Source organism: Mustela nigripes, chromosome 2 (assembly GCF_022355385.1).
Source record: "Mustela nigripes isolate SB6536 chromosome 2, MUSNIG.SB6536, whole genome shotgun sequence".
NCBI lineage: Eukaryota > Metazoa > Chordata > Mammalia > Carnivora > Mustelidae > Mustela > Mustela nigripes.
In genome coordinates, this window is record NC_081558.1 from 97,639,172 (window position 1) to 97,658,541 (window position 19,370).

The 19,370-nt window shown below is 40.8% G+C and overlaps 1 protein-coding gene across 5 annotated transcripts in view; it reads left to right on the forward strand.

Moving 5' to 3' along the window:
- The window catches only part of CD86 (CD86 molecule), a 64,295-nt gene that overhangs the window by 30,182 nt on the left and 14,743 nt on the right, over positions 1-19,370 (forward strand). For 4 of the 5 annotated variants that reach the window (XM_059391051.1, XM_059391052.1, XM_059391054.1 and 1 more), the window contains exons 2-3: positions 4,685-4,734; positions 16,716-17,051. In XM_059391051.1, the coding sequence (XP_059247034.1) occupies positions 4,685-4,734; positions 16,716-17,051 (386 nt within the window). Of the gene's footprint in view, positions 1-4,684; positions 4,821-16,715; positions 17,052-19,370 lie in introns of those variants that run through there. The other variant, XM_059391053.1, reaches the window with a different exon arrangement.

Below are 19,370 nucleotides of genomic sequence, written 5' to 3' on the forward strand. Positions count from 1 at the left end.
TCTCCCCTTGCTCCCACAGCCCCACTGAAACTGGCTGGAACTGCTCAACTATACCAGTGTTAAAAAGAACACAATGAAGCTGTGTAGGTTTAAACCTCAACTCTATCACTTACTACTGGGTGGCTAGGGCAAGTTCCCTAACCTCTCTGAGGCTCCATTTATTCATCTGCAATGTGGGGAGGGGGTAAGTAATCCCACTTTGCTATGAGGAATAAGACTGTAACTAGTCATTCAGCTGCCTCTCACTCACGGTCCATGATGGGTCAGGCATATATATAGTAAGGAAAAGTGCTGTACAGTAGGAGCTCTTTGGTTTCTGTAGTGAACATTCAGCTACATGGAGGCTACTTGCTTTAAATTATTGTCTAGTTCACCGACCTACAGACCTTATTCTGAACACAGCTGACAGAAATCTCTTCTCAGAGAATCCCCCCCGTAAATTCTTAGGTTCTTTCCTCTCCCATTCCCCTTTTTGCTCCCTCCCTTCAAAAGCCAGTATTTCTACTTCTCAGGCCCTCTGGAGAAAGCAATGACTCGTGGTTGTGGTTGAGAGTTCATTCCTGAGGAAACAGTGATATTTCTGCTCTTCTTCAGAAACAACAACATTGAAGAAACTGGTTCCCTAACCTAAGCCCCCATCCTCACACATATTCCATGGCTAGAGTTGAGAGAAGTTCTTCACATGGCGTGTAGAGGAACATGTCAATCTCAAGCATTTTAGCACTGTATTTTATTAGGGTCTCTGACAAATGAAGTATCCAAAGTGCTATCCAGGACAGGACAGGATCCAATCTTCAAATTAATGTTGGTAAAGTTTATTAGAAAGACTCTCTGCTGGGCCAGGATTTTGAGGAGGGATGTGATCTCTGTCCCCAAATTCTTAAAGGACTTTGTCAGAAGTGTATTAAGGTTTCTCTGCGTAGCTCCAGAGAATGACACCAGTATTAATGAGAGGAAGTTAAGGAGAGGCCATTTCTTGCTCAGGGGAAGAGAGAATTTCCAAATAGAGAAGTTAAAATGGTATTGATTTCCTTGTCATACACAGCGCTTCTCCCCAGTGCATGAATTATAGACATAATTTGTCCAAAATACCGTGGGCCATACTGAACCATGTAATAATTTGAATCAAAGGTATTTGTTAAATTTAGAGTGAAATATAATTTGATTTTGTGTCCCTGCTCAATACATTGCCCTGAGGAAAGACAAATCTTTGGTTGGGTCAGGCATGCTGATTTTTGGTTTGTAAACAATGGGAGATTCCTATATTAGATGGGAGTTCAGATTTAAAGGATTCCTAGTCCTCAGATTCTATGACAAACAGGATGCTGGTGGTGATTTAGTATGAGGAAGTCCATAGGAATCAAACAGAGAAATCTCTTTCCAGGCTCTACCATTGAGTGGTGTCAGCTTTGGCCCAAGAGTTAAAGCCCAAGCTCTGTAACCTACTGAAATTGTTGGGAGAGAGAAAAGAGAGTAATCAGGAGCAAGTGTGAGTTTCATATACTGAATACCCACTGTATCCTTTAGTAACTGAATATATGTGTAACTCATAGTCACAAAGCACTACCTTTCTAACTAGTTACTAATGAACACTATTTTTTAAAAAATATTAAAGAGCTCCTGCAAGTTAAGAGAAATTTATAAAAAACCCAAAGTCTCTAATTAAAAGTAGGTAGAAGAAATATATGCACAGTACATGGAACAAGAAACATTATCTCTTGGGGCATGGGTGGCTCAGTCAGTTGGGCGTCCAGCTTTTGATTTAATCTTGGGTCATGATCTCAGGGTTGTGAGATCAAGCCTGCATCCAGCTCCACCCTGGGCTTGGAGCCCACCTGGGATTCTCTTTCACCCTCTCCCTCTGCCACTCCCCCCATCTCTATCTCCCTCTCTCTAAAAAGAAAGAAAGAAAGAAAGAAAGAAAGAAAGAAAGATTATCTCTAATACATTTGAAAAGATGTTCAAAGTCATAATAAAGGAAATTAATTTTAAAATTACAGTAAGCACCACCTCACATCCATTAGGATGGATACCATAAGGAAACAAAAATAACAGGTGTTGACAAAAATGTGGAGAAATTGCAACAGGGCAATTCTGCACTGTTAATGGGAATATAACATTATGCAGCTGCTGTGGAAAACAGAATGTCAGTTCCTCAAAAATTAAAAATAGAATTGCCATATGATCCAGTAATTCCACTTCTGACTATACGCCCGAAAGAAATGAAAGCAAGGCCTCAAAGAGATATTTGTACATCCATGTTCACAACAGCGTTATTCACAATAGCCAAAAGGTGGAAGCAACTCAAATATCCATCAACAGATAAATGGATATACAAAGTGGGGTATACATGCAGTGCAGATATTATTCAGCTTTAAAAATGAAAAAAATTTTGACATATGCTACAACATGGATGAACCTCAAATAAATTATGCTAAGTGAAATTAGCCAATCACAAAAAGACAAACACTGTACGATTCCAGTTAGGTCGCTAGAGTAGTTAAATTCATGGAGACAGATGATGGAATGGTGGTTTCCAGGGCCTGGGTGGAGGAGAGAACAGGGAGTCAGTGCTTAGTAAAGTAAGGAGTTTCAGTTTTGCAAGATGAAGAGTTCTAGAGATGGATAGTGGTGATGGTTGCACAACATTGTGCTTAACACCACTGTACACATAAAAAATGAGTAAATGATAAATTTTATATTATGTGCATTTTACCACAATGAAAAATAATTTTTAAAAATGACAATGAGATGTCATTTTAACTCTCCCTTTTGGTAAAGATCACAGGATAGAAAACATGCTCTGTGAAAATAGTTATGCTTTTTTGTTGTGGGGGAGCATAAATATTTAATTTTAGGGGAGAACAATTTTTCAGTGTCTTTGAAGATTAAAATTACATTTACCCTTTGACCCTTTGGTCAAACCATTTCTACTTCAAGGAAGATAGCTTACTCCCACATACGTGTTTTGGCATATGATCAAGGTTTTTCATTGCAGCAGAATACTGCAAAAACCTAAATGTCCCTTGATAGAGGCTGGTAAAATAAATTATTGTCACTCAGTAGAATATAACAGAATATGTAACTGTTAGAATGAAGATGTAGTTAATACAGAATCTCTAAAGTAGTGGCCAGTGTGCAAAATTGTGTATAAAGTGCTATTGTTTGTGTTTAAAAATAAAATGAAAAAAAGAATATGGGTCGATGTTTTTATTTTGTTTTGCCTAAAATAACTGCAAGTAGAGGCATGAAGCTGTTAACAGGTAACAGTGGTCTCTCCAGTCATGTCTGTGGGAGAAAACTTGATAGCTAGCGGACAAGATTAGGAGAAAAACTTGGTTTCCACTATTTATCCCCTGTACTTTTAAAATTTAATACTATGTGCAAGTATGATCTAATCAAAATTTTTAAACTAAAAAGATAGGTTATAGTCTAGAAGGGAAGAAACTTAGCAGACAATTTTAGCCCAAAGCCCCATGCTGAGTGCTATGAGAGCAGAGAGGAAGGGTATCTAGCATAACCCAAAGGGACCAGGAATGGCTTCTAGCCACACCACCCCCAAGGATGAAATTTCTGCTATTGGATCACAAAGAGTTTTGCATCTTCTCCTGAACATTGGTTTGTTTTATCCTAATGGATAGATCTGTAAATTTTAGGTTTTCATTTTCACATCAGCTGTTAAAAGGATATAGGCCAAACTTGTGACCTGAACCATACAGGGTAGGCAGATTTCTAAATGGTAAACATTTAGCACTGGACTTGTACCAGGCTCCATTTTATATACTTGCACTTGGCTGGCTTTTTAGCTATTTCTAGTTTTGGTCATTCTCCACTATTCTGGGCTATACTGTAAGCCGCTCTGCAGCCTTTTTGGTCTAAGTTGGAATAAGTGGGTGAGTGAAGAGGAAAGGAGGGAGGGAGAGGAAGAAAGAGAGGTTAGACGTTATAAAGCAATGCGTGCTGTTTTCCTTGGCTTATCATGTTCTCAAAGTGGGGTCCTTAGGCCAGCAGCACAGTATCACCTGTGAGTTTCTTGATGTGGCTTTCACGGAGCCTACTAAATCAGAATCTCCGTGGACAAGACCCAGATAATGGCTTTAACATGATCTTCCAGATCATTTTTATGCACAGTAAAGTTTGAGAATCACAGGGAAACCAAAGGCAAGTCAATTTCTAAACATAAATACACTTCATTTGTCCCATCATAGCCATTGTCTTGGTCAAGGTAAGTAATGCTAGCTATTCCAATAAACAATCCCCCAAGTTTCACTAGCTTGACACAATTGAAGTTTATGTTTTGCTCATGTCACAGTCCAGTATGGATCGCTTTAGGGTAGAAAGAGCTGCTTTATCAATTTGTTCACTGATCCAGCTTCCTTTAATAGTGAGGCTTTGCCATCTTCTAGGACCTTGGACTCTCTGAATTCTCTGCATCAAGAAGGCAGGAAAAGGAGGAAAGAGAGAGATGCTTTAGTGGCAGGTCTGGAAATAACATCTTTCTTTTCTGCCCACAATTCCATTGGCCAGAACCTAATCACATGACCCATCGAACCTCAGGGAGCCTGGGATGTAGGGCTTATCTGCTACACGCATGGGCCCAAGCAAACCCCAGGCTCCACTTGTCATGTTTTGGTTTTTAGTCATTTTCTAATCAAGTTCTATCTTTTCTTTTTTTTAATTCTAGCACTATGGGACTGAGTAACACTCTCCTTGTGATGGCCCTCCTGCTCTATGGTAAGAACCTTTTGGCTTTTTAAAGTCCTAGAATCCTACTATGTCTTCTGATGAACTGGCCACTGCAAGACTGGGCCTGAGACTAGGTGGGTTTTACTTCTTTCTATCCAGTGTTGCATAAAACCACATGGGAAAAAAAAAGAAAAAGAAAAAAAACTTTCCTGGAGAAGAAAGAGGCATCATGTTATAGGAGGTCTAGCCTGGGATGGTGCCCCACCCTCTGTCCTCTTCCTCCTATGGTACTGAATGCACAAAGTAGGGTAGACTGGCCTATCCAGCAGCACCCAGGGAATTAGGGAAAGACCCCTGCTCCGACACCCCCAAGGCTTAACTCTTTTGCTCCATAGATATTTCCTTCTGGTCTTCTCTATTCCCATTCCTGGCATTCTCAGGGTTTTAGAAAACAGTCAATGGGCTTCTAAAAGCCTTCTATTAGGGAATATTGGTTTCCATGTTCCCTGCCTTCCCTCTCCTCCTCCACAGCCTGCTCTACCAGTTGATGCCCATAGATCACAGTGGCCCCTGCTTACTGGGAGGACCCAGAAGCCCAGCTCTGCTACTCCCTACTTCAGTGACCTTCAGCTAGTTAACAGCAACTGAGTCACCATGAAGTAAATGAAGCTGATCTTCAGGGTTTCTCACTTATACAAGCCTTTCGCAAAGTCCCCTCCAAGCTTCTGTTAGGGGCCCTAGCAGTGTGGTCACATATCTTATTCTTTGGTATAATCTTCATAAGTATGGTATTTTAACCACAATAGTTAAGACCACTGTCTCTTTCCACTGCGACTTTTCCCTCCATCATGTTCTCCTTCTGTTGGCTGGCAGTGTAGTGGCCATAGGCATTTTGTACATGAAATCTATATTCTGTCTCTTCAAGAGCACTCCCCCCCTCCCTCCCTCAAAGAAGAAGTTTTAGAAGAGTCGGCCTCACAAGACTCAGATCTTCCCTGTTTGCTGCTCCTCTCTGAGTTTCAGTTTCTTCATCTATAACCTGGGGTTGGCTGAGGTTCCTGCCACACATCCTGTGACTGGGCGACTTCAGTTTCTCCTCTCCCGCTGCCCCTTCCTGCGGCACATCTTCCCCACCCTCTTTACTGAGAGAGAAGCCATCCCAGTCTTGATGTGGGGCACAGTGGCGGGGGTGGGGGAGGGTGGTGAGCTGAGCCTGAGCTTGGCCACAGCAGCAGGCAGCTGCCCTTAACTAACTGGTCTGCCCATGAGTTCACATCCTCCTGACGGCTCTGCACCAGGCCCTTGGCCGATGTCCTCCTGCCTCCTGTGTGTGGCAAGGAGCCAAGACTTTAGGGAGAGATGCTCCCTCAGAATGATGCTTGCTGGGATTTCTGTGTTCTGCTTAGCCCCTTGGAAACTGTTGAGTCCATGGGTGGGAGGTCTATATATGTGCTAACTGACCACTCCAGTACTATAGGTCAGAACAGAACCTTCTACTTCCCAGGGCCTGCTAACTGTGAGGAAGGGCACAAGACAAGGCTCTGGAGAACATTATCCAGCAGAAAGCCCTTCCCATCCACTTCTTATTCTATTTACTTGACAAATACTTAGATGTAGCAGTTACTTTGTGCCAGGTACTGTTCTAAGAGTTTTATAAATGATAACTTATTTAAAAATCACAGTAACTTGCATATAGATGTGGAAGCTAAAGCCCAGAGAGGTTAAGTAATTTGTCTAAGATCAACATAGGTAAGGAGTGGCAAGGCTTGGATTCGCTCCACACGTATAGATTCAGCATCTGCTCACTTAACCTTGACATTATACTGCTTCTTCCAACTCTTTCCCATGAACTATTCATAATTGGTAGGATTTGTTCCGTGGAGACCCAAACAGCTTTAGTGGATAATGTCACTTATCCCTCAGCCAAGTTCACAAGCTCCTCAGGAGCACGTCCATCACCTTCCCTGCAGTCAACACATCATCTGTCCCTAATGCTTGGCCCCAAATTACTCATTGCAGTGACCAGCCTAGCTCTTATGACCTGGGAAAAAATGAAGAAAAAGGGCCTAGAAGCAAATTTTTAGAAAAGTTTGATGCCATTTCCCCCCAAACTTTCTGACTTTGCACACTGAAAGTGAGAATAAAGCTGAGAAGCCCTATCAAAACTGAGTCCAGATGTCACTTTTGCCCTTGCCTTGCTTTTGAAGTTTCAAAGTATACTGCTTGATACTTCTTAGCCTCAGAAAAGAGAATTACCAATATTGAAACCCTAAAAGTAACCTCCCCAAATGGTAACTGCTTAAGATTTATGGCCGTAAAAGAATCAGTGATTATATATTTGGTGGTATAAATTTCAATGCTGAGATAGGAAATGGTGACACCAGATCAGAATATCACATTGCCAATATTTCACATGCTATTAAAAACAGCAACAAGAAAAACAAAACAAAACAAAACAAAAAAACAAAACAAAAAAACCCAGATACCATTATTTTTTAAAGAAAGAAAAAAAAGTCAACTTCAATTTTATCTTTCTTCTCAGGATGCATCTCTGTATACTGGGCCGGTGAGCACTGACCTGGCCACAGGCAGGCATTCAAGGGAAAAAAGGAGATGCAATTGGCCAGGTTAATCCACAGCAAAAATGTAGGGTTGAATAATTTATTTGATGGCGGAGGGAAAACAGTGCAGCAAAATAATTCTGTTTTTCCTCTCTCCCATATGTCCTCCCCTAGTCAGGGAAATTAGACATTAGAGTTGCTGCCCCTGCCCTTGCAGTGAAAACTAGATGAAAGTTTAAGACTGAAAAGGGCAGGAGGGCTTTGCAGAATTAGGTTACAATTTGTGCTTTGTATTTACAAAGATAAAGGAATTTCTAAGTGCAACTTGCAAGGCACCTTTAAATCTCAAGTTCTGTTTGCTGCTAGCCCAGCACCTCTGTAACTCTTTACACTGGGGCCAGAGTGGTATTTGGAAAATCACTAGTTCACAGGTCAGAAGGAAATTTCTTCCCATTTTGACTTTTGATGGTGGCTCTCTTACTGGCTGGGGTTTCTCCGGGTCATAGTGCTTCCCATTTCTCTTGAACAAAACCTCAGGTTCAAGGAATGTACCCGGAGTATGGTGGAAAATCTTTATTCACTTTAAAATTTACACAAAATTAGCTTAAGCCTTCATCCCACATCATATGGAAATGTCCACTGTTCCCCCAATCTCAGATTCTTGCAGGTTCCCAATGGATGACTGCATGGGAATTATGTGTATATGGTTACGTTTACTTCTGTTTCCTGCTACTGTTGATAGTGGTCACTAAAATTACCACCTGGAGGTGAACAGATTATTCATACTTAATTCCAAAATTCCCAAAGAATTGTCATGAAGCCTAATAGTTCTCATATTGGAGTCACTCCTTCATGGTAAGCTACTGTTTCAGGGTCTTTTGAAATACATTATGCTACCCAGTAGGGAGTATCTTACCCCCAATGTAATTAATCATTCTAGTAGTGTGCTCAGTAAGTTTCAAAGAGTATGGGCTGTCAGTCATGATAATTTAGAGGAAGATAGTCACTGAATAGGGTAAGTATAGGGTTGTTTGAAAACAAGAATGAAAGTGGGAACAGAGACTTTTTCTAGGTGTGGATTTATTTTCATTTATCTTGCTTGGTACTTAGAATGAATGCACTTTTGATCTGAGGACCCATGTCCTGCTCCATTTGAATAGGGAATAGGGAGGCTGCAATGGTAGTAGATAGACTCCTTCAGAAAGGAGCAGGAGTTTGACAGACTGTGGTTTGTTTTTCCTTTGTGAGAGATCCTAATACCATTTCCAGAATATGTAACTCTGGATTTTGCCCCCCACCCTCCACACTGGGACTGTTGAGATTTACGGAAACAAAAACAAACACTTGTAGGCCTTATTCTATAAACAAGATTTTATCGCTAGAGCTGATCAATTCCATGGAGGTGACCCGTCTTACATTGCCAGGCCACTGGGCCAAGTTCCGGGCCTCAAAGCTGTGAAAATAATTTTAACCCCCCTGAGAGTATTTACCCATTCTTGGTTTCATTTTCACTTTCTTTCATTTCTTCATCTTACAGATGTCTCTATTAAAAACTATGCAACTCTTTTCTCCATTTATTTATTTATTTATTTAAATTTTTAAATTTTTCATTATGTTCAGTTAGCCAGCATGTGGTACATCATAAGTTTTTGTTGTAGTGTTCATTAATTGCTTATTACACCCAGTGCTCATCACCACACACACCCTCCTTAATACCCATCACCTGGTCACCTTTCTCCCTTTAAAAATCACTTTTCTGGCTCTTTCTATAAAACAGACAAGAGAGTAAAAATAGTTATATATCGTCATGATCACAATATATATGCAAATCTCTGAATATGTTTTACTCAATGTTCTTTCATACATACTTTCTAAAGTTTCTAAATTTTTCTCATTTTTATAATTTTTGAAATTGTATTAGTCCATTGAATTGAAAATACAATTTGCTTTATTTTGTGTGTGTGCACATGTATATTTTATTCATTTAGAAGTTATGGCCCCACTGACTTAGCTTTCAGTCTAATTGTCATTGTTTTATAGGTATTCTTTCTCTAGTTTTTAAAGAATGGGCTTGTAAGTTTGAAAAAATATTTTATGCTTAATGTTTAGCAGCTTTACCACAATATTTCTAGGTGTGGATTTATTTTCATATATCTTGCTTGGTACTTAGAATGCCCTTTTGATCTAAAGACTCATGTCCTGCTCAATAAGAAAATTTACAGTCTTATCTCTTCAACCATTGTTTATCTACCATTCCCTCCATCCTCTTTTCAAGAAACTCTAGAGCTTCTCAGACTAACTGTTCATGACTCTTATTAATCTGTTGTTCCACATTATTACTGCTTTCTCTCTGTGTACAGCATGCCAACCAAGGATCCGATGGATCAGCATAGATAGAGGGGGTGCTTCTCATTGTTGAGGGAGCCCAGAGCAAAAGATTCCAGCAGTGTATGGACCCTGGGGCAGGCGTAGGGAAGAAAGATGAGGGCAAGTGTCGGGGTGGACATAATGAGTCATCATGAAGAAAGTGTCTTCAAGGCTCTCCCTCCTCCCCAATATAAGGAGCCCTCAGCAGAGGCACTTGAAGCAGACCTCTACTTGAGGCCTCAGATAAAGAAATCTAGGAATAAAGGTGCCTGGGCTATGAATGTAAATATGTGAATTAGCATGACTAGCCACAGATCTTGAGTTTTGACTCCAACTCCCATTAGACACTGCTGTGCATGACCTGTGCACTAAATCTGGTGTGGGGAGGACAGTTTTCCCCCATGAAGCCTGCCAGGTAGAACCTTTGTAATTGCCTAGGGTCAGAACTAAAAAAATTAACATGGGTTTTTAACTAGAAGTTAGATTACTCAGGAGAAACAGACAGTAACCAACATACCACATCATGTCAGGTCATAATAAGTACTCTGATAAAAAATAATTCAATGTCAGGAATAAGGAGTGACAAGGATGTTATCTTCAATAGGATGGTCAGAGAACTCTTTGAGTGGGTAGCATTTTATGAAAGACCTATATGAAATGGAGAAATAACTATGAGATTGTATGGAGGAAGGGTCTTCTAGGCAGAGGGATTAATATGAGAAAAGGCCTTGGGATAGAGTGTGCCTGCCTTTGGGAGGAATAACAAGGAAGCCAGTGTGGCTGGAGCTGAGCGAGGGAAAGGGCTTTGGAAGGTACCAGGGATCAGATTACATGAAACCTTGTACGCCAGGAAAGGATTTTTGGATTTAGTTCTCAGTGTGATGGGAAAGGATTTGGATTTAATTTTCATTGTGGTGGGAGGTCATCAGGGACTTCTGAACAGGAGAATTATGTCATCTAAAGGATGGTTTTGGCTTGAGGAACTAGACTTGGGGGCAAGGATGAAAGTGGACAATTAAGAAGCAATTGCAATTATCCAATCAAGCAGTAATGGGGGTTTGGTCAAGGTTACTATCTGCAGACCCAGTGAAAAATATCCCAATTCATAATCAGTCTCAGTGAGGCAAAAGAATTGATGGAGTGGTGGTATTAATTAAGGAGGAATTAAATAAAAAGATGGGAGGTGGTCGTCATAAGGTGAGGTGCTTAATATTGAGAGTTTTCAGGAGATAGAGAGGGAGCACTTTGGTCTTGGGTCTGGTCCAAGGAAAAAATGACTGGGACAGAGTGGACAACAAGACTATTGGAGAGGAATAGGACAAGAAAGTGAGAGGCTCGGCACTGTGTGCATGAGGCTGAAATCACCTGGGCAGGGGCAGTGAAGGAGAAGGCAGGAGAAGTTGGCTGCAGCATGCCAGGTACTCAGATCTTCTGTGAATAAGGGGCACCTAGGAGGAAGACACACAATAGCAACCATGAGGGGCTGCGGGTAGTATGGCCTGACGACTTCTGCCTTGAAGGAGCTGGGTTGTTGTTGTTGTTTTTTTAACATATACTGATGTGTTTTCCATTTTATATTATATGATGGTTCATAAATTTTAATAGATCATATTTCATAAAACAGTATTTTTTATAATTTTATAAAATATATACAGATATTGTGTATAATATGTGAATATATATATATATTATCTGTATGTTTATGTAGATAATAGGATACATGGTAAACTTGAAAGCAAAGCTTGTTTTAGTAGAAATATCATGTAGGCCATGAAATCTCCTGAAGAACCATCCCTGTTCTAGAACACAGGATCTCTCTTTAGTTTACTGTTAACGAAAAAAATACTGGATGCCTCTTGTTAAAGCACAGTAAGGAAGACTTTATCTAAGGGGTGGGAGTGCTATTGAGATAAGCATACGGACCACTGCAAAGGGATTTTACAATGACGGAGAGATATTTGGCTCAACTCCAAATATAGCATGGGCAGGTGGGAATTTATAACCAAGAAGAAAGGTGGGGCAGGATGGGGGGTGGTCAATGGTTGGAAAATTACTAAGGGGAAATAAGGATAAGGAGGGATTCTGCCCAAACCCACTTAATTCTTGCTAAGGACATGCCAGGGCAAACAGACATCACCTGGGGGATTGTGGAGGATGAGGAACCGATCAGATTCAAGCATAATCAGGTAGCAAGGTTGGGGATTCTGGTTAAACCGGGTTCTTAGCAGGGTTCCTACTAAAACTGGGTTTTACAAGGATGTGCACAGATGGACTGAGGAGTGGATTAGGAGCCTGAATAAAGTTTGATCAAGCAAAAAGTTTTTGTCATACCTAAAAGACAATGTCTACAAGATTTCTGGATAAACACAAAGTACCATTTTTCTCTGGTACTTTTCTTTGCTTCATATTGTCTCCTCACCCTTTTCTTATCCATATTAGAGTTTAGCTCTGGTTATCATAGTTTTACATCTCCTCAGCCACATCTGTGCAGACCCTTTCTACAGATGGTTCAGATAAGTACTGACAGCAGCAAGTGGGGGATCATCTCACTGAGATGGAGGACAGGGGAGGAAGAGAGTATCTGTTGCTATATAAACAGCAGTATCCAGCAAAACATTGAATATGGATATCTGGAGCTCTAGGGCAAGTGATTGGCTGGAAATAAGCATCTGTGAATTATTAGCTTATAGTCAGCAGTTGAATCCAAGGGGGGAGAAGAGAAAAACCAGAGAATGTGGAGAGTAAGAAGATCAAGAACAGGTACTTGAGATAGCATTTAAGGAGTGATCAGAGAAAACTGACCAAGAGGTCAGAGAATGGGAATGAAGAGAGTTTCAGGAAGTAGGTAAGACCAACACTGTGACATTCAGCAGAGTGGTCAAATAACAGGAGGTCTGAAAAGAGCTCTGAATTTGGCACTGGTGGGAAGTCACTGACAACCTTTGTGAGGGAAGTTTTGGCACCGAGGTTGGGTACAGAGGCTGGGGGTGGAGGCAGCGATTGCTACTTACTCGTTCAGGGAGTTTGACTATAAGAGAAAAAGAAACTAAAAGCATTAGCAAAGGGAATTGCTGAAGTAACTACGATGAGGAAGGGAGAGGGCAGTGAGCAGGGTAAGCAGCCCACAGAACAAATTAAATGGGATGGGAACAGGTTTGTGATATCATCAGTCTGAACAATTGAGTAAGTTCCTCCAGTATTCCTCAAACATTTAGTTATAAGAACTAGCATGTACATCAAAAGTGAAGTGTTTTTAGGATGAATTCTGCACAAAGGGGCAAGTTTTTTGGCAACAGAATGATTGGAAAGGTTTGCTGTGCTGTCTAATATGAATCCCACTAGTTCCATGGGGCCATTTAAATTTAAATTAATTAAAAATTTAAAAGATTAAAACTCCACCTTCTCAGTCACACTGGCTACATATCAAGTGCTCAAAGGCTACAGTGTCTTGTGACTCTCACGTTGGTCAGCACAAATATAGAACATTTCCAATATTGCAGAGAAGCCTTTTGAAAAGCACTGCACTGCAGGGGCTAAACTGACTAGAGCTGAAGTCTTGATGAAGTCAAAGAACAAATGTTGGTGGGGTAATAAAGGGCAAATCTTGGAGGGAGACATCTTGTGGACAGAGATAGGGTACATTGAGGTTTAAGATTTTAGGATTAGAGCTGTTCTTGGTGAAAAGGTTCTTGGTGTTAACATATGTATACATTCATGTCATGGGACAGGAGCTGCTGAAATAGCCTGCGTATGAAGATCTTTGAAATGGTAAAGACCAAAGAACTTTGAAGCAAGGTTGTTGGGGAATTTATCCATGCCGAAATAGCTCAAACTGACAGTAATAGTTGGAAAGAAGAACCTTATGTCGACTGCCAAAATCCTCAGTGAACAGAGAAGTAATGACAAATGATTAGTAGCGACCAGCAGTGAGAGAGGTGGGCACCTCAAAATGGGAAGGATGTTGTTACTCAAGCTCTCTGTGAAATGTGGTAAAACAGGCAGTGTCTAAGGACAAGTGTTGTCCTTTAGGTAGGGCCAGATTTCAACAAAAGCATAACCTTATGGGACATATTTGCTGGAGAGTTGAAGATACAGAGGAGTTCATTATAATGGAACAAGATTTCCAGAAGACCTAGTAAAGCTTTGAAGAAAGTTTAGTAAAAGAGGAACAATTTATGAGTACAGATGACTGTAGTAACTTGAGGAAAAGATGGTTCTTGAATTTATGAGATATGCATTTGGGGTAATGGCCAGGGAAGACTTAAGTCCCAGGGGTAGTCAGAGATCTCACAAGATTAGAAGACTGCAGTTTTTGTGTAACATTCAAACAGTATATTGTTTAGGAACCAACTTCTCTATCTGCTTAGGGAGTTGTCTAGATGGATCTTGTGTGCCTGGCTCCTGAAATCATCATAGCAACCAATCAGTTATAATTAGACCCAGACCTTCTCTATTACCCAAGTCCTGGGCAAGGGAGAGAATCTCAATAGGTACCCACCAATGGAGTCCCAGGGATTCCAGGAGCTGGGTGACCTAAGATGTGGTACCATTGCAGGGGAGGACTAAAGCCTCCTTGAGATAAATCTTGCCTACATCATCAGGAATCAGCATGATGTGCACCGTGTATAGCTCTGAGTGATGTCATGGAAGGCAGTGGTTGGTGAGGAACTAAAGAGTATAAATTGTGAAATACTTCCAGTTCCACTCAAAATGGACCTCAGTGATATTTCCACCCCAGAGGGAGGAGAGAAGGAGAAAAGACAGATAGGAACAAATTTTTCCTATCATTACTTTCTCTATTCTACTCTGGAAACAGAGGTAGAGATACTCTCTTGCAGCTTCTCAAACTGAGCTACTGTTAAAATGCTGATTCTGAACAGCAGGTGTTTCTGGGGAAGGGGGGACAGAAATTCCACATTTCTGCCCAGCTCCCTGGTGATGCCCATGCCTTTAGAACACAAACCACACTTTTGATTGGTAGGTGAGGAGTGGGGCAGTCAGATGGGTGTAAGGAAAAGCCCTTATAATCTTTGGGCGGAGGAACCTAAATCAGAGATTTGGGACTGGTCTGTTACTGGAAAAAGTTGGTGGGAAGGAAAGATACTGTGAGGTTCTGCAGAGAAATAGTCATAAATCAAGAAGAGAGAAGAAGCCAAAAGTGAAGTCATTTCCAGTCCCAGAAGGTACAGCTGACCAGTAAGGAATAATATAACATTGACCTGTGAACTGGGAGAATTTTCAGCTCTGAGTTTGGTTTCTCCCTTAGCTCATCTGCTCTAAAACCAGAATGAGTTTCTCCAGAGATGAAGCCGCTTAGAAGCTTTTACAGCAGGTGGCACTCTTCCATTATCATTCAGAGTTTAGCAAAGAAGTAGCAGGAGCCCCAGGATTGCTTTGCAAGGCAATTGCTGAATACAGTAAACCTTCCCTCTGTTCCCTTTTCACAGTTCCAGGTACTCAGTAAATTTTCCCACTGTCCTCCCATATCGGAACACATCCTATACATAGGCTGCATTTTACACTTGCCAAGTGCTTTATAGTCTTCTAGCAAGCAAAATGCAATAGGCAATGATTTGAACTTGTGCAGACTCACAGTGGCCTGAGTCCTCTTCCCTTAGAATTCAAACCACCACCAACCTTCTTGATTATGTGTTCTCACTGGGCCACCCTGTGGACAGTTCAATTTTGCCTGGTGCGTGTCACTGTTCTTTGTCCTACTCCCTCTTAGAAGAGAAAACCATTGATCAGATCAATTTAATTTCTCCTACCGCCCTCAAAGAACACCTCAAAGGAAACTCCTCTCATCTCTCTCAACAACCTAACTCCCCTTTCGCCCTTAATGTCAAGACTCTTCACTGAATTCTGCAATGATGAAGCTTTATTCAAAACCCACCCTAACATTTTCCCCAGGGCAACATTTAACTATATATTAACTAAGAAATAGCATTTCCCACTAACCCTGCTCTTCTCACCCACCACTATTTAATTTCTTGGCCAACTCTCAAGTATTTCTGTGACCCAGAACAGGTCCTACAAACCTTAGAATCAATCACATTTAAGGAGTTAGGTGGCACACATCCCTTCCACAAACTTCAATACGTCCTTGGGAGTGAAAGCCTTTCTCTGAACTCTCCCAGCATGTCCTCCAGGGGTTGTAAAAATTTCCATTGGCAATGCTTACTGGGAAGAGCAAATGTCTCGTACCTGGGGTTTCCCCAATACTCCAAAAGCACATCCTCACCTTCTCATCTATGAATCATTTCCAGCATTTCATTCATGTACACTAAATGGTCTTTGACCACCACAATCCCAAAACAACCATCAGAAGGCCCAGTTCTCCTTCTGATCCCTGAAAGAGCTTAGAGAGGTCACTGAAAATAGAGGCTTTGGTTGACTGTGTCATTTCCAAACTGTTTTACATCCTTGGGCAAGCTGGCCATGGAAGCAGCATTCATGAGGAAAACTCTCTAACAGGAACTATATATATATAGTTATATATATATAACAGGAACTATATATATTTCAAATATATTACTCAATGTGATACCCAACTAGTAAGGCATAACGAGGGGGACAGATATTAAATTTGTTACCTTTATCAGAAATCTTTTCAGTATAACAGGCCAAGGAATAAGGGGGTGGGGAGGGGAAGGAAGAGCTTTTGGTAATGGCATAGAAGTAACGGAGCTTAAAACAGCTACAGTGAAGAGAATCGGTATTCAGGTTAAAGGAAGGTTAACAGATGGGTGGATACCTTGTCTAACTCTGCTGTTTTTCCCTGGAATGGGATTTAAATTCACAGAACCATAGTACTAGAAAGATTCTTGGAACCCTTAGACCACCCCTTCATTAAACTGATTAAGGAAACTGAGCCTCATGGTAGTTGCAGTTTGCACAAGGCCCACATTTAGTTAGCAGCAGAGTGAGGACAAAAGTCCCATTCTCCAGATGCCAGTATGTATATGCACTTTCCAGAGTTTAATACCTAGTTCTTCAGTATCATTACTGGTAAGATAACATGGGGTATTGTATAAAGAGAAACGGGGTTGTTTTTCTTCCTTCTTGTTTCTCCTTCCCTAATCTCTACCATTCCCTTTTTAGGTGCTGCTTCTGTGAAGAGTCAAGCATATTTCAACAAGACTGGAGAACTGCCATGCCTCTTTATAAACTCTGAAAACATAAGCGTGGATGAGTTGGTAGTATTTTGGCAGGACCAGAATAAGCTGGTTCTGTATGAGCTATTCAAAGGCAAAGAGAACCCTCAAAATGTTCATCCCAAGTATAAAGGCCGCACAACGTTTGACAAGGACAATTGGACCCTGAAACTCCACAACATTCAGATCAAGGACAAGGGCTCATACCAATGTTTCATTCATCATAAAGGGTCCAAAGGACTGGTTCCCTTGTATCACATGAGCTCTGACCTATCAGTGCTTGGTATGTAGTCAATGGCACATTCAGATCCCTGGCCTTCTCCGATGGGACTGCAATGAGCAGAGAAATGTTGCGGGAGGCGGAGGAGGATTTGTGGGGGGTACCTGTAGAGAGAAGGCAGGAAACAGTCATTTCTGGGAAATCCATTTGAAGGGAATGCAGGGTTTGGTGATAGGGAACTGAAAATCTTTTGTACTTTTTATAGTTTGCTTCTGAAGGATCAGTAAGAATTTGCTTTGGGTACAAACTAGAGCTAACTGAACCAAGTTAATGTGTCTAAGGGAAAACCATGGGTAATTTGGCTATTACTAAATTTATATAACTATACAGGCTTCAGATCTCTTCTACATTCATCTTTTCCCTTTGGTCCAAGATTTCTTACCCACTAAGTCTTTGCCTAGAGCTCCTAGCAAAGATAACAGCTGATTGATTTGGGTTTTTCCTTCAACCTCCTGGAGGTTACTTACGAGTTGTTTGTTGCCCAACAAAAGCCCGGGAGACAGAAGGGAAATAACCCAGCACACATAATCCCCAAACTGACAATTCAGCTCCTCTTTTTTTCCGGCCTTGAAAAGCCTAAATATCACTACAGACTTAATTAAAATGCAGTAAAATTGTTTTTTATTTTAATGCACAGTTCTTTTTTTTTTTTTTTTTTTATGAAAAATTTTTTTTTTTTATTTTACAGAGAGAGATCACAAGTAGGCAGAGAGGCAGGCAGAGAGAGAGAGAGGAGGAAGCAGGCTCCTGCTGAGCAGAGAGCCCGATGCGGGACTCGATCCCAGGACCCTGAGATCATGACCTGAGCCGAAGGCAGCGGCTTAACCCACTGAGCCACCCAGGCGCCCTTAATGCACAGTTCTGTTAACATATGTATAGATTCATGTAGCCACTACAATAAATAGGATACAAAACATTTCCATCACCCCCCAAAAAATTTCTTCATGCTATTGTTTTGTAATCATGCCCTCTTCATACCCACAAACCCTGTTTTGCATCCTAGAGTCTTATCTTTTTTGAGAACATCATATAAATGGAGCCACCTTTTAAGATTGGCTTCTTTTATTCCACATAATGCCTTTGAGATTTATCTAAGTTGTTGCATGTATCAAAAACCTGTTCCTTGTTATCACTGAGGAGCATTCTATTTTATTGACTCAACCCATAGAAAGACATTGGGATTTTTTTTTTTTTTTCAGTTTGGGGTTATTATAAATAGCTGCTGTAAACATATACAAGTGTGAACCCAAGTCTTCATTTCTCTAAGGTAGATACCCAGGTGTGCAATTACTAGATTCATATTAACTTTTGATGAAACTGGAAAGGGCAGATCAGCAATGATTATGAAGCCATAGAATAAAGAAAAGGCAAAAGTAGAAATAGAATGAGGAGTCCTCCCTTTAAGCCTTGTATGATTCAAACGAGGCTGCAGGACTTTTGGAACATTTAACCAAGTGATAAATAAGTGTGTTCAAGGTATGGCCAGATACTATTGAGGAACATGGTATGTTTTAGGTGGACATGATCTTTTTTTTATTTTAACAATTTTATATTTATTTAAATGTATTAGGAAAAACAATAGCTGACTTATCCAACCTGTGATTTCACAGATATTGTTAAGGAGGCCAAAGGAGGTAACACTTTCTATAAACCGCATAAAGTACAAGCAGAGTACTTAATTAGTGTGTTGATACAGCAAAACTTAGAAAAGTGACATGCAAATCATTGGTTTTAGAGAAATAAAGTAAATTAGAAATTAGTATGTAGAACCTGAAAACTACTCTTGAAGAGTTGCAAGGATTTTGCTAGCAGAAGGGGCTAGGTGCCAGTGATCTCCAACAGCCATCAAATCTGAATGGCAAACTAAGGCAAGAAAAGCTCTATGTTTATCAAGGTCATATATTTTCCCTAAAAATGGCTGGGTTTGGCCTTCATCTTATAGTGCATGATGAAGAAAGCTTGACAGTCATGCCCAAAACCAATATTCTGAATTTCTAAATCCAAAATCCCCATCCACTCAATTATCACTATCCTGTTTGGGTTTCTAGAAGATACGACCCAGAGTATGCCAACACCATGAACTCTGTTAGTGTCCGTCCCTTTCTGCTTCCTTAGTCTGGCAAGCTGCAATGTACCCCATGAGACAGCTGGGTTCTAATGTCAGACTACTTCTCTGTCCCAAAACTCCACTCCTCAGAACAATAACTTCACTGTGAATCTTTGGTGACTCAATTTCAGCCCTCCTGTCACTCAGAAAGCACTACCCACCCTGATTGGGGTAAGCAGGAAGTAAGCATGGCCCAAAACTCCATTCCTGAAAAA